General features: G+C 32.7%; 1 protein-coding gene across 1 annotated transcript; it reads left to right on the top strand.

Moving 5' to 3' along the window:
- The first annotated feature begins 5,084 nt into the window (after window positions 1-5,084).
- Window positions 5,085-14,145, top strand: LOC114307865 (RNA polymerase I specific transcription initiation factor RRN3 protein). Its single transcript, XM_028253317.2, has 16 exons — window positions 5,085-5,291; window positions 5,852-6,021; window positions 6,913-6,996; window positions 7,109-7,180; window positions 7,277-7,348; window positions 7,432-7,668; window positions 8,423-8,533; window positions 8,631-8,735; window positions 8,827-8,952; window positions 9,044-9,112; window positions 9,290-9,396; window positions 10,897-10,980; window positions 11,079-11,166; window positions 12,301-12,420; window positions 12,689-12,873; window positions 13,461-14,145. Exons 2-16 carry the CDS (start codon window positions 5,908-5,910, stop codon window positions 13,771-13,773), a joined length of 1,887 nt encoding a protein of 628 aa, XP_028109118.2. The 5' UTR covers window positions 5,085-5,291; window positions 5,852-5,907; the 3' UTR covers window positions 13,774-14,145.
- Window positions 14,146-15,387: the final 1,242 nt, after the last annotated feature.

Raw genomic sequence — 15,387 nt, 5'->3', positions numbered from 1 at the left:
GTGAATAACATAATGCGTAAAGGGGTTAAGAATGAATGCCCTTACAGTATGAAAACAGTTCATTTAAACAGTATTTCAGTCATTCAGTCAGTACAGTCATATGTGGTACATCCATTAGCATATCAGTACAGTAAACAGTAGGTCTTAAAAGACCGAGCAGTAAGGATGGCCATCAGTCAGTAACAGTAGTGGTTCCAACGAGGGAACCGACAGAGAATTCTGTCACAGTAACAGTAAACAGTAGGTGCTAAGGATGCCACAATATAGTTCAGAATATAGGACATACATTCATTCAGTTAACAGTAAATCAGTTCAGAAAATAGTACAGTTCAGTTGTTCAGAAGATAATCATTTGTGAACATATCTTTACACAATCGTTACTCACAGAGTTTGGGCTACAGTATGTTAGAGCGTGCCTCCCCAGTCGCCAACCCTACACAGTTAACAGAGTGAACACACTAAGCTACATAGCTGGGAAAGATAGTAACTTAATCCCTAAATGCCTCGGTGTGTTCTACATCTATATCCTCAACAAGACGCCTTAAACTAGGCCTAAGAATGTCTAGAATGGGGTGAGGATGCAAAGATGTTCTCAAAAAGCAGTTTCAGAAGTTTCAGAAAAACAGAGTCCCGTTCGAGCGGACATGCAATAAGGTACACGCTCGAGCGTACAGTAAAAGTACTGGATGGGTGAAATCTCCGCTCGACGGACGCTCGACACCCACTCGATCGTGAGACACATGCCTCCGCTCGAGCGCCTAATCCTCCGCTCAAGCGGACTGTAAAACAGTGCAGAGAAAATACTGGATGCTCGGATTCCACGCTCGAGCGTCACTAGTCCCCGCTGGAGCGGAAGTGCAAAATCTGGAAAACCCAGATTGCACCTTCAAGCCAAAAACCAAGTTTTAACAACTCAAAACTCGACCTCTTGGGCTGAATTTCCAGAAAACATTTGTAAACACATAGTTAAACATGATTCAAAACTCAACATTGAGAAATCAAAGCCCAAGGGTGTTTAATTCAAACCCAATTTCAGACCATTTTTCAAGAACAAGATGAACATGCAAACATGCATGAATTCAAATCATTTTGAAGCTTCAATTTGATGCAACAAGGAGCCAATTGTTTCCAAAACATGATAAAATCATGGACTATTACAAAATTATGGACATGCATGTACCATTTTATCATGAAATCAACTCACAACTCAACAATTCGGACATGCATGCAAGGAAAGAGCTTCAATTCACTATGTAAGAGCCATAACTTGGCTCAAGGCTACAATTTGCTATAAATCATGCAAGAATCATTTAATCTCAAGAACAAAAGGGCAGTTACTCTACCTTAGGTCTTCAATGCAAGACTAGAAGCTCAAATTAGCAAGCTATACTTCAATTCTTCAAGCAATTCTACCAATAAACTCAAGATCCACTAAATTCTCTCTCACTCTCTATCTTGGCCGGTTGAGTCTAAGGAATGAGCTGATGAAATGTGTATGTATGAGTGTAATAAGGCTCAAAGATGATTCAAGTAGTGGACCACTTAAGTGGCATTAAGGTAATTAAGTCAAATTATGCAATCTATCAATATTTAATCTAATTCAATCATACCTAATCAGTTTTCAGATAAATACACCATAAGATCACATCAATTATGAGGATCATAAAACATCAATCAATTCCCGGTTCGGCCGCCGATAAGGCCTTCAATTAGCAGTTTAAACATAAAATGTGAACAGATCAAGTAAACAATCAAACAGATAGAATACAGATTAACACCCATACTCAGTCAATTCAGTTCCAGTTTTCAGTCAGTCAGTTCAGTACTTTAATCAATTCAATTATCAGTCATAATCAGTTCAGTTTGACGGTAATCAATGTTTATCGATAAACAGTGATGAGGGTTATTACATTATATGAGCCCAAAAGAAGGATTGGCCCAAGCCCAAATTAAAGTCAGAATTGAAGCACATAAGGGCTGTTTGGTATAACTTATTTACAGCTTAAATCAACTTATAACTTAAAATAAGTCATATTGGAGTGTTTGGTAAAAATTATTAGGGATAAATTATAGCTTAACTTAAGCCATTTCACCCATAATCTGTTAAGTTGCCTAAGAGGTGCTTTTCCAAACTGATTATGCGCACAGCTGAGGATCATGATGTATAATGACTTAAATGCCCCTCAGATATTTCAACTATTATAAAAAACCCCACTATATATAAGCCTTGTCTAAGCACTGTTCACTTGTGAGAGAAATACAAAGGCGATTCCCGGGGAGGGTGATTTCTGGCCAGAGCTCTCTCTTTATCACACACAAACACACACGATTTCCGGTGAGAGCTCTCGTTTTTTTTTCTCTCTCCTCTCCTTTTCTCTTTAGATCACGATCTGAAACTGGAAATCAACGCTGCTCGTTAGCTCTCTGTCGCCTCCCGCACCTGTATCGTTGGCTTGCGCATCAACACTGCTTGATCGCTGCTTCAAATCGGCGGCTAGGGTTTCGCAAACGAGAGCTTCGCGATCGGGATGAAGAGGAGAAGGATAGAAGGGTTTTGTAGATCGGCAGCTAGGGTTTTACAGCACCAGATGGTCGCCGATCTGAAACGGAGGAGAAGAAAGGAGGTCGACGGCGTACGGCTGGAGGGGACGACAGGAGGCTGGCGTCGTACGGCTAGGGCTTTGTAATGAATTGTTTTTTGAAAAAGAATAATAAATTATTTTGTACTGTAGTGAAAAAAAATTAAAAAATAACAAAATCAAAAAAAATAACAATGGTTGATTATTAATATTATTTAAAAAAGAATAATAAATTAAAAAAATTGAATGAAAAAAATAATAAGCAATTAATTGATAATAATTAATTTATAATGGAAAAAAATGAAAAAAAATTATAATAAGTAATTAAGCCATCAATTGACACCTAATTCATTTATAATGAAAAAATGAAAAAAATTATACTAATTAATACTATTATTAATTTTAGTATTAATTGATGGTAATTAAGCCATTAATTGACACCTAATTCATTTATAATGAAAAAATGAAAAAAATTAAACTAATTGATACTATTATTAATTTTAGTATTAATTGATGGTAATTAAGCCATTAATTGACACCTAATTCATTCATAATGAAAAAAATTTAAACTAATTGATGCTATTATTAATTTTAGTATTAATTGATGGTAATTAAACCATTAATTGTCACTAATTAATTTGTAATAAAAAAATTTATACTAATTGATACTATTATTAATTTTAGTATTAATTGATGGTAATTAAGCCATTAATTGACACTAATTAATTTGTAATGAAAAAATGAAAAAATTTATACTAATTGATACTATTATTAATTTTAGTATTAATTGATGCCAATTATATTAACTTTTATTAATGAAATAATTTTTTTAAAATTAAAACTGAAAAAATGACAAAATAATCATTTTTATATCATATAAAGGCAAAATTGACAATTAGATAGTAAAAAGTTATTTTATACCTTATTAACCAAACACTATTCTACTGCTTAAATCTATAATCCCACAGCTGCACCAAACATGTTCACAGCTTATGTTTACAGTTATAAGTCATAATCTGTTAAGTTATAATCTATAATTACTTTTCCACAACTCTACCAAACGGGACCATAATAGACATAGCAAATATACCTTGACTCATGGAAAATAGATTATTATTATTATTATAAATTTATAGTCATCCATTTTGATGAGAAAAAAATTTCACCAACCGACTAATTTTTACAATAGGCATAAAAAAAAAAAAAACTAATTTTTAAAATATAAGTGGCTTTAAATGAACAAAATTGGGAACATGAATAAAACAATGGAGCAATTATAAGCAAGTTCGGTAGAGTTAAACTTATTTGTTAAAAAGTCAACTCTAATTTTGAATGATTAATTTATTATTGTAAAAATGTATTTTTTACAATACAATTTAACTATTTATACTTTTCGTATCATATTTCAATGCTAATTAATACAAATAAACTAAAAATAATAAAAACTTACAAACAAGAGTCAAAAACATTTCAACTTACCAATATCAAATAACCACTCCATAAACACAAAACGCATCAAAAAAGTCTCAAAAATTTTTCAATAGTAAAGCGAGGGACAAATACGTAAAAAAAAAAAAAAAAAGTTTACGAACAAATTTAGGAGTAAATGAGATAATTGTATCTAAATTATTTAGCAGTTAAAAAATACCAGTAACCCAAGCTGGATATTATCATTATCATAATTTAGTTTAATTCACGAGAATTATAGTAGCATCAATCCACAAAAATAATTAAACAAGAAAATAAATTAATTGTTTTTGAGTAATATTGTAATCATTATCATATTTTTCATTACATTTTTTTGACTACGTAAGTGTATGCTCATAATAAATAATAACTTGGCTTTTAGCTATACAACTAAAAAATTTTTATTCTCAAACATATTAAACTCTTTCTACCTCATAAAAAAAAAATTAAAAAATGGCTAAAAAAGTCAGACTGTAAATAAGGCCTAAGAATTCTACATTAGAAAATAAATAAAATATAACTATTTTATTAATTAATTATTTTCTAATTGTAGTCTAAGAACTATTCCTAACCATTTATCCTTTAGGGTTTTTTGGAGAGTGGATTATAATCTACTTTTTAGATTATAACTCATATTCCTCCCTCACAAAAAGTTGATTACAATCAACTTTTAATTAAAAAACTTATTATAACTATCTTTCTAAAATAGCTCTTTTGTAATTTGTCTTCAAGTCATTGAGGGACTATTAGGGTTGTGATTTTAATCATTAATGATATGCTATATAGTGTAAATTTTATAAAATCAAATGGCTTTAGGAGAGTAATGCTAAAAAGTAGGGGTAGTCTGCAAATTCAAACTTAGGGGTTGGTTGGAATGTTCTAAATAAGTGTATTTTTTGAGTTTTTATGAATATGGATTGGGTTTGAAGTGATGTGATAGAGAGGTGATGTTACTTAAATAAGATGATATGACTTAAATAGGATAGTAACTTTTTAATTTTTTAACTTTTTTAAGAGATGTCAAACCTAGCCTTAACCAGGGTTAAGGTTAGCAGTAGTTGGGGTTAGGGTTTGTGTGGGAAGTTTGAACATCCTTTTAGCTTCCGCCTCGTTTTCGATCTGGCGGCAACAACAGACAGACAGAGAGCGAGAGCGAGGGACGAAGAAACTGCAGCTTCTATTTAGGGTTTTTCGTCTCATAGATCAAACTCTTCTTCTCTCTCTCCGTCTTTCGCTCCCCCGATAGTAAGCTCCCTCTCTCTCTCTCTCTCTCTCTCTCTATATATATATATATATATCTCTGTTTGTGTATCTATATGTGTGCATATGTATTGTGGTTTGTCTACAGGTTTCTGTTGAATATATGATTACAATTGACAGATGTGTGAAACTCTGTTGTTAGAACACTGAACTGTTTTATGTAATTCGGAACCTAACAGTTTGAATTTGAGCTCATATTGATGCTATTATATGACGAATTTCAGGGTTGTTATTTTAATATACTGTGTTTGTTTCAATTTATGTTAATGATATATGCTCTGCCTTTTTCATTGAATAATTGTGCTTGAATTCGTGCTTTTAAACCCTATTCCAATATGCCCAAGTTGTTTTCGTTAGGAACATAGTTTTTATTTCTTTTTTAATTTTGAAATTTACTCCAAATTTCGTAAACATTTTGTTGTGCAAGAAATGCTCTGAATTCTATTATGCTAGGCAAATGCTGCAGAGTCAAGCGGTATTGCATTCCTGGATTGGTTTGCGGTAAACACGGGCATCGTGTTCACTCTGGTTTTCTCATTGTGCAGGTTTAGTTTATAAAATTTAAGTTGCCCAGCCCCAGTGGAGCAGTAGTATAGAGACCATGGGAGTGGATTTAGCAACTGAAAGGGCAGGATTTGCTGAAATGGAGGGTGTTAATTTCACTGATTCAGAATTGGTGTATCACGTCCGAGATGCCCTCAGATCAGTCACCCTGGTAAGCATTCTGTTAAGTACAGAAATGTTACGGGTCGAGTTGGCTCTACTTTATTTGTCATACTTTATTTCTTATGTAACTGTCACAAGTTTGTCATGTAAAGGTCAACGATGTGAATTTGTTTACTCTCTTGTTTCTTCTGGGTTGCTAGCTACCCTTGAATTATTGTCACCCGTATTTGTATTTAGCAAATTGAACTCCTGATAGCTGGATCTGACTTGATTAACCATACATGACATGGGTTTTTGTAATTTTAGTGACTTTATTTCTCTTTTTACTTCTAGTGACTACCTTTTTTTTTTTTGGTTTTTTCCCTATTCCACGCTCTAATGACCCGTGGGTAGTTCATGATGTTACAATATTAAGGCTGAGTTTGGCATAACTCAAAAAAGATAAAAAGTCAAAAAGTCACTATCCTATTTAAGTCATATTATCTTATTTAAGTCACATCACCTCTCTATCACATCACACCAAACCTAACCCATATTTCATAAAAAGTCAAAAAGTGCACTTATTTAGATCATCCCAAACAACCCTTTTGCGCGTTAAGTGTTGGGGTGCAAGCCCAGGAACCATTTTAATAAGTAAAGTAATAGGTTATTTTTTTTATTTTTGACTTGCATCAAAATTTCCTATGCTACTGTCTATATCACTAACTTGATTACTTACACATTTTTAGGCCAAGTTTGGCAACTCTAAAATAATCCATCTTTTTATCTTTTTTTCATCACATCATCTCTCTACTTTTCTGCATATTTTTTCGTAAAAAAACAAAAAGTACACTTATTTAAATCATCCCAAACAACCCCTTAATGCCTAGAAGCATATTAGTCAGTTATTTTTATGTCAAAGGCTTGATAAGTGTATAAAAGCTTAACCTTAATGTCTCAGGGTGACAGTGACAGTTATAATCAGCTAATTGGGCTTATCCACCACAGAGAATATCTTGCCCCAGATGAGGTGGCACTTCTTGTGGTATGTTGTTATATGACAAGTAATTTTTTATTTTTTATTTTCTAAGTAACAATTATAATTTGCCGTTCTCATAATTTATTTTTATTTTTCTTTGTTTCTTGTTACTCGGTAGACAAGTCTAAAGGCATTGTCAGGAGCAGTATCTTATATTGATAGTGTTAACCACGACTCTCTTCTTTCTGCTGTAAGTTACTGATGTATGAACTTGACATGTAATGGTAATATTTTATGTATCATCGAGGCTAACTATTTAAAATTCTCATATGTGATTGCTCTTCAGATATTTCGAATGAGCATGTGGGACTACGGGCCTGATGTGATGGATGCATTGGTTGAGTTGATAATATCTTTGGTATGTCGGTCTCATCTCTTGTAATACCTGCAAGGTTTTTATGTGTATCCTTCTTAAGCATATTTCATTGTATTGAATTGCAGGCTGCATCAAGTGGTAAATATGTTGATTCATGCTTGGACATGCTTGTAAGCAATTTCATGCCTGCACATTCTTTCCTAGAATTGCTGAAGCAGCCACGTGGTCTTGCAAGAAAGGGCCAAGTTCTTTATCGGCTGCATTCCGCGCTGAAAGGCATTTCTGATTTAGTGCCTCTTGCACCTTTAAGACTATTGCCAATAGTTATTCAGAAAATGCCGAACGTTTTTAGCAAGGAACCTGTGAGTTACAAATAATGCCACCCAACTTGAATTTTAGTTGGTTTTTACTATTAAATTTGTTATTCTATTTTATTCGATGTTACTATTGTGTATCATATTTTCACTATAGCATCCAAGCAGGGTTGATTATTTGAAGACATAAAATTCCATCACATTGATGATTTGTGCGGCAACAATGTGGTTGGAGGGAACATTTTTTCTGCTTTGTTCATCCCCATTCAAAATAGAATTGGCTCTTTTGATTGATTTTTCAATCAATTTGATTCTCTTATAACTTTTTTTTTACTTTTCACCTATTTTGCCTTTTTGAGCCATATTTGGCCTGGTCATATGCCATCATGTGGGTTATGTGCCTTGTATCTGTATGCCTTATTGTTATCTGCACCCTATGAGCTGAGTGTCCTCAGTGAGGTTCCCTCCACATAATGCATTGACATGTTTGTGCACATCTGCATTGGGTAACAACTTTTTTGCTTGCTCATGACCAGCCATCTTAGACTACATCTTGCACATTGCAATAGCAAGATACATGCTACCATACATGATTCTGCTACTGTAATATGGGCCATTGCATACTAATATTTGTAATTACTGCTATACACTTGTCTTTCCTACTGACTATGCTATTCTTGAGTATTCTTGTGTCTTGCATTAATAAATTTTCGATTTCTGATTATAATAGTGTTTTTGTTTTTGTTGTTGTTGTTGTTGTTGTAAACCATCTATCTGATGCTATACACATCTGTTATTGTAGTTGATCGCGTTATATGTGGAGAACATGTTAATATTGGAGAGTGGTGCTATGGGAGAACTTGTTGGGAGCATGATGCATATTGCAGTGGTGGATAGGCTGATAGATTTGGATGTGAGTTGTCTAAGGTTGCCTTGTAAGTTGTAAATCAGTGTGCAGTTAGGGAGTTGCACCTGTTAACCTTAAAACTCTGCATTTGTACTTCTTACAGGTGGAGATAGAATGGGAAGATATTTTGCAAGATGATTCTAATAAAGGCATATTTCAGATGGAGCTAGAAGATGTGGAAGAGACGGTAGATGATGACTGTGATGAGGTGTGTTTTTTTACATGTGATCTTTTGAAACCCATTTGAGTTTTGTTTTACCCTTTGTGAGTTTATTAATGCAAATTTTTTTTCCCCCCAGCTTCCAAGAGAATTTTCAAATGGGAAGAGTTTTCGGGGAAATGTATTTGCTGAAAAATTAGATAGCTTATTGGTGCTTTTGTTTGAGCATCTCAAATCTTGTAATGATGATGGTCGTTTAGTTAAGGTAAGCTCAGCAATCTGTTATATGAAAATGTTACTTTGCTGTCTTGTTCCTCTAATCAATTATTCTTTATTCCCTTTAATGCCATAATCAGGTGTTTGAAACTCTCCTCCAGTCATTTGAGATAACTGTCTTGAATGCTTACAAGTCAAAATTCACTCAGGTATTTACTTCGAACGACATATTAGAAATGTGTTTTTTACGTGCACAAGCTTCCTGTATAAATGATATATTTGAAGATTTTTTCTTTTTGCATTACGTTTTTAGAATTAGCTAGCATCGCTTTATGATTAGTTTTTGGTACCATATTTTCATTTAGACTTTGTTTATATTTTTGCAGTTTGTGATGTTCTATGCCTGTGCACTAGATCCTGATAATTGTGGCATGAAATTCGCCGATATTCTTTCAGATATTTTTATGGGCAGTACATTTTCCCCCCTTAAGAGGTAATGAATTAGGATATTTAGTTGTCTGATGCTTCTTTTGCCCTTCTTGTTGTACAGTACATTGTCAGTTTATTTATGCTGACAGGTAATTGTAATCTTGTTTTGTGGTTATCTTTTCAATCCATATTGCATAGAAAGAGTTTGAAATCTGCCACTGGAAATCAGGTTACAGCAGATTGGAATAGAAAAGGAGATGTATTTCTAAAATTTATTATACATTAGATTTTCATCTAAGCTTTTAGCAGCTTTTATTGGAGAACAATTATTCTATGAATTACAATGTGTATGCTGAACTAAGTTCACTCTCTTATTTTTTTTGGTACAGTAGGAGATTGGAAATATCAAAACTACATCAAAATGGACATTCAACTATGCAAAAAGTCCAACAAATAGCCATAAATACACAATTTATCAAAAAAAAGAAAGAAGAAAAAGCCATAAGTACACAAAAAAACCGACACACAAAAGTGATCTTCATGTATCAATTAATTTAATTCACACTAACGTATAAATGAACATATAATTAACCTATAAGCGTGAAATATTTATTATTATAAACAAACATATACGTAACCTATAAAATGTTCCTTTTGTTTTTAATTTTATTTTTTGAGGGTATCATTTGGTTCTACTTTCTTAGCATAATAACATGTGCTTACAATGAATTAATATAACTTCTATTTTTTTAGTGTTAATATTTTCTTTTAGTTTCTTAGCATAATAGCATGTACTTACAATGAATTAATATATATATATATATATATTTTTTTTGAGTGTTTCAAGTTGGAGCTGGAAGAGTATCTATTGACTTCACCATTATTAGTTAATTAAGTTCTTGGGATCTCTTTTGTTCAGAATTATCTAGATGAATGTACAGGATAACAATCACTAGATGATATTCATATAAATTTGAAATTCATGTGCTATTTTCATAATGTATTGTTCAAGGTAAAAGGCTTGATTTTTTTAGTGTTAATATTCTATAACCATTTCTATTTTTACTTTTTTTTAAAAAATATATAATTATTTACTATTTCATAATTGATTACATTTTAATAATATTTTGTTATATTTTCGTTTTAACTGGGGTTAGTTGCGTTGGGCATAATCCTTGCTATCGCAAAATTGCAGTAGTATGTGATATTTTGAAGCGAAAAATTCCATGAGTACACAGTATACGTACCCCCCCCCCCCCCCCCCCCCCAACGGATGGAAACATATTTAGATTTCTATGCTGTTGGGTTGGGAACTACAGAACTCAAGTCATTTGGTGAATTTTGAAGTGGATTAGTTGCTGACACTCTTCCTCTTTATTTATTATTTTAAAAATGCTTTCCGATTTAGTGATGCAATTCTTTTCAACAAGTATTTTTCAGAGTTCTTCTGCAACCACGTTAGCAAAGTAGTTAATCTGCAGTGTGAATCATTGGAAGTTCTTAGTTCTGCAAACTCTTTTTTACTTGTCTATATGGTTGTAATTCTTCTATTGCTTCTGTGCAGGATGAGTGCCGTTGCCTATCTTGCAAGCTATTTATCCCGTGCAAAGTTTTTGTCAGTCTCTTTTGTTGTTAAGATCTTGCAAAGGTTGTCAATCAGTTCCTTACCTACCCAGTCAAAATAAGGGAAAGGAAATGTGAATTTCTGATACCGTGTCATTTTTTTTTGTGTTTTGAGGTTTTCAGGCTGGTCAGTTGGTGTTGGACATATAGTGAAAATCATGATGGCGACATCAATGCAAATGCTCACAGAGTTTTTTATTCTGGATGCCAGGTATATATTATGCTTTTAAATTCACTTATGGAACATCATGCTCGGAATCATAACTATGCTCCATCACAAATGGGATGACATTTTGAGGGGCCAAGCATGCTTTAAAAAAAATGTATTTATTATTCATCTTTTAAGTTTCCTATCCTATCCTTTATGAAAGGATAATATCCGTGTAGCAATTTAGCAAATAAAGGTTTCAAAACTAATTGTGTGTGTTTGGTTTGAGTTTTTTGGATTAAGTTTTTTGAAAAATGAGTTTTTTGTTTTTCGCTTTTCGTGTTTTTTGTTTTTAGTGAATATTTTTTAAATTTTAAGCATTTTTTTTTTACTTTTTTAGATGCACTTTATTTAGATGTATCTAAAAAGTAAAAAAATATTTTAAAAAATTTATAAATACATAAAAATACAAAAAATGTATTGAATTTTTTTTTTTTTTTTGTATTTTTGTATTTTTGGTATTTAGTGAATTTTTAAAAGATTTTTTTTCACAAAAATTATACTTTTTATGTGTATTTATGTTAGGTGTGTCTAAAAATTAAAAAAATTGTTTAAAATATTAAAAAAATTCAGTAAAAAAAAAAAAAAACGAAAAGCAAGAAAGTAGAATTTTCTGAAAAGAGTTTTTGGAAAACCAAAAACAAGCAAAGTGATTATTTTTTTTGGATTTGTTTAATTTGTTGAGTTTTGGTTATTGAGCTGAAATCTTCACATGGTGATTTTATTCATGTATTTTTGTGAAGATTTGGGTTTTTGTTCATAATGTGGCATCCATTGTTTCGGATTCCAATCTTGAGCCTTCGCAATGTAAAATTATGCCAGTGGGAAGATATTAACTTTTTATAGGTGCATAAATCTGCACCCTAATATTAGCTTAATTTCTGATGTTGTCTGTCCAACGTGGCGCTCCAGTTGGTGGACCTCGTGGTGCATGAGTGCAGTTTAGTTTTTTGACGCTTCATTTGAATTTGACTGCAGTCTCTATTATATCTATTGATATTATAGCATGAACCTTGAATGTTTATATGCTTATTTTACATTGTACAATTCATTGCTTGATTTGCTGGTTTTGTACTAGAGTTTTTATGTGATTTGGAATATTCACGAGTTTTCTTATGTCATTTTCTGCTGGCGCAGGCCATCATGTATGTGCTTTGCTTCCGTATGCGATCAGTGATGGATGTTCCTCGTCTAAAATCTCAACTTTTTCTTATGCCTATTGAGGCAATCTTGAAGCATCCATTGAATCCGCTGAAGGTGAAGCCCCCTGTTTACTATCTTCAGGCACCTTTAAAATTAAAGAATAGATTTCAGCATCTGTGCTAAAATGATAGAATATTTTTACATTAATTTCTCCTGAACCATCGGAGTTTATGGTTAGTCATGATTTTTAGTGATCCTCATCTCTACTTGATCTCGTCTTTCTGCTTCCATAATATCATATGCAGTGCAACCTTACACTGTCCTTGTTGAAAGTTTTTGCTCATTGAAATGTTGTATATTCATCTGTTTATCTATTGGATAGGTGTGCTTGCCATCCATAGTAGAGGAATTTCTCCGGCAGGCAAAAGCAGCCCGTTTATTCACAGTGTCGGAGGTCTTTGTCTTTAATGATATGTTGGAATCAGAACTTTCCAGAGCTTTTGGTGGGATGGAAAGGCTTGACATGTTCTTCCCATTTGACCCATGTTTGTTGAAAAAATCGGACAGGTACTTTTATTTAGTCTTTTGTTTTAAATGGTTTCTGAAATGGAGCAATTTTTTGTGGTAAACTGCAAAAAATTGGTCTGCTTATGCCATCTCTGTTTTTTTATGCAATAATTGGGCTAGTTGTTTTCTATACCGTTTCTTTTGTAGGGCTACCTATAAGGCCAAACTTTTGGTTCCAGTGTATTCACTGTACTCATTTGCGCTCGCTTATGCTTTTATGTTTCCCAGATTAGTCCTAGTTTATTTGGGAGACTGGATTTCTACCCTTTCATGTTAACAAAGAAAGTAACTAATTTTCACTTGCCTTAAGACAAATCATTACATTACAAATGTCAAAATATTTAATTTATTCATGAATAAATCATCTATCAAAAATACAAATTTCACTTGTTTAACGTGAAACAAACAATAATTAAAAGTAAGCACATCGGACATGTGTTCCGGTCCATGCTTATAGGCAGCCTAAATGAATTGGAGATATCCGGAAGATGGTTTTCCAGTCTTGTGGTCGGTATTTAATATTTTGGTGACATTTTTATTGTTTTTCTTTCCTAACCTCTCGTTTTGGGTAATGTTTCAATTTGTAGATTTATCCGGCCAAACTTTGTATACTGGTCAATGGTCAGAACAACTTATGATGACGATGAAGAAGAAGGTAGCAGTGATGATGATGTTGTCGAGCAATTTATGGGTGGAAGTGGGGAGAACATAGCAGCAGGTGATGCAATGGTTGGGAGTTTTGAGGAACATGATCTTGATCTCGATGAATTCGACTATTCTTTGAACAAAATGTCCATCACACCCAAGAATTCATTGAACTATCGGTTTGGAGGTGGATTACATGGTGGTATGCAAATGCCCTCGAGAATTAGGCCCTCCACAAGTCCAGAATCCTTGTGATCCCCAAATGTACTTACCCTCCTTGTTCCAGAAGACTAGGGAAATGGGGAATTTGCTTTATTGTGATGGGGGGAAGACACTAAATCAAATATCAAGCATCATAATTTGTCGATTAATTGTGCTTCTCTTCAGAGATACAAGAGGCCGGGCTTAGGTGTGAAAGATCTATGCCGTTGAGTTTTGCCATTATAATTTGGAAGAATTTTGTAGCAGTCTCCAGCAGTGATGTTGGTAATTTTTTGTAATTTCCTTTTTTTTTTTTTTTGGCTTTGGGTTTTAGTTTATATAGTTACACTAGAGCAAATCAATGTATTATTTGTTAAGACAATTGATGAGTTCACAACTAATACAATTATTGTTTTTTACTTGTTATGGATGTATTGAATTCAGTACCCTAACCTGGAGGCATTGGTATTCATGTTCGGAAAATGATTTAACATAATTTTCATACGAGCAAATTTTTGGAAAATTATTAGATATTCTTGGGTATCAAGGGTCCATACTATTTTACTAATCATTATTCACTATGTCTTCTTGTGTTTTTCAATCATCTGATACAAAATTATGAATTCTACCTTTGTACTAATCATAATACTTTAGAACACTACATGGCCGTGCTTCAGTGGTACCCAGTAATTTTTCAAATTTATACACAATAATGCAACAGTGATTTTTTATTTATTTGTTTTTTGTAATAATTATGTTTTGTTAATAATAGATTACAGTGCCACTACCGAAATTCTGATTGAAATTTTATTTATATATGAAATTAAAGACCCACTATTGGAAAGTCAGATGTTTTGTGTTCGAATATCCAGTAAGGAAGAGAAAATGAATGTAGCTGAGAGCTAAGTTACGAATACTTCAATGGACGTGGTAAAATTAAAAAATTAAAAATTAAAAATGAATATATCTGTCAAATGGTAGAAATACTACATCTATTAAAGATAAATTGAGCAAGAGATTAAAATGTTCGATCATGTACAATGAAGATTTGTAAATATAACAATATATATATGATTACTTAATTGAATGAAATATATACCTCTTGATAGAATTGAATGACGATGAAATAAATTCACATAACCAATCCCATTTGCTCGGAACATAACTTAGTTTGATGAGAGAGAGAGAGAGAGAGAGAGAGAGAGAGAGAGAGAGAGAGAGAGAGAGAGAGAGGGTGATATGCAGAGCAATGACTGGCAAAAGAGAAGGGGGCTGTAGGTACTAGGGGGTTAAGAAATACAAAATATGATAGATCATCAATGACTACAAAATTAACTTATTTTACAATTTCAAACAATAAAATTGATTATTTATTCCCGATCCTGATACAAAGCTTAAAAATTAATTGAATGCAAATATTTTTCACTTCACAAATTAATATACAGAACAATTAAATTAAAAATATATATGCAATGAACATTACGTAGATAATAAGATTAGGGGGAGAGATTATACATGAGTAGGTACAAAGCAATTTTGTGTTTACAGATAGACAGACAAATTAGATCAATTTGTAGATGAGTTAACAAATTTTAACAATCAGCTTAACTACCCAATCAATTTTATCACCCAACCAATCCAACCCAACTCGCCAACTTTATCAAACCA

The sequence above is a fragment of the Camellia sinensis genome, chromosome 4 (assembly GCF_055761805.1).
Source record: "Camellia sinensis isolate YWXY chromosome 4, ASM5576180v1, whole genome shotgun sequence".
In the NCBI taxonomy this organism is placed as follows: Eukaryota; Viridiplantae; Streptophyta; class Magnoliopsida; order Ericales; family Theaceae; genus Camellia; species Camellia sinensis.
This window is presented reverse-complemented; position numbering and strand designations above follow the sequence as displayed.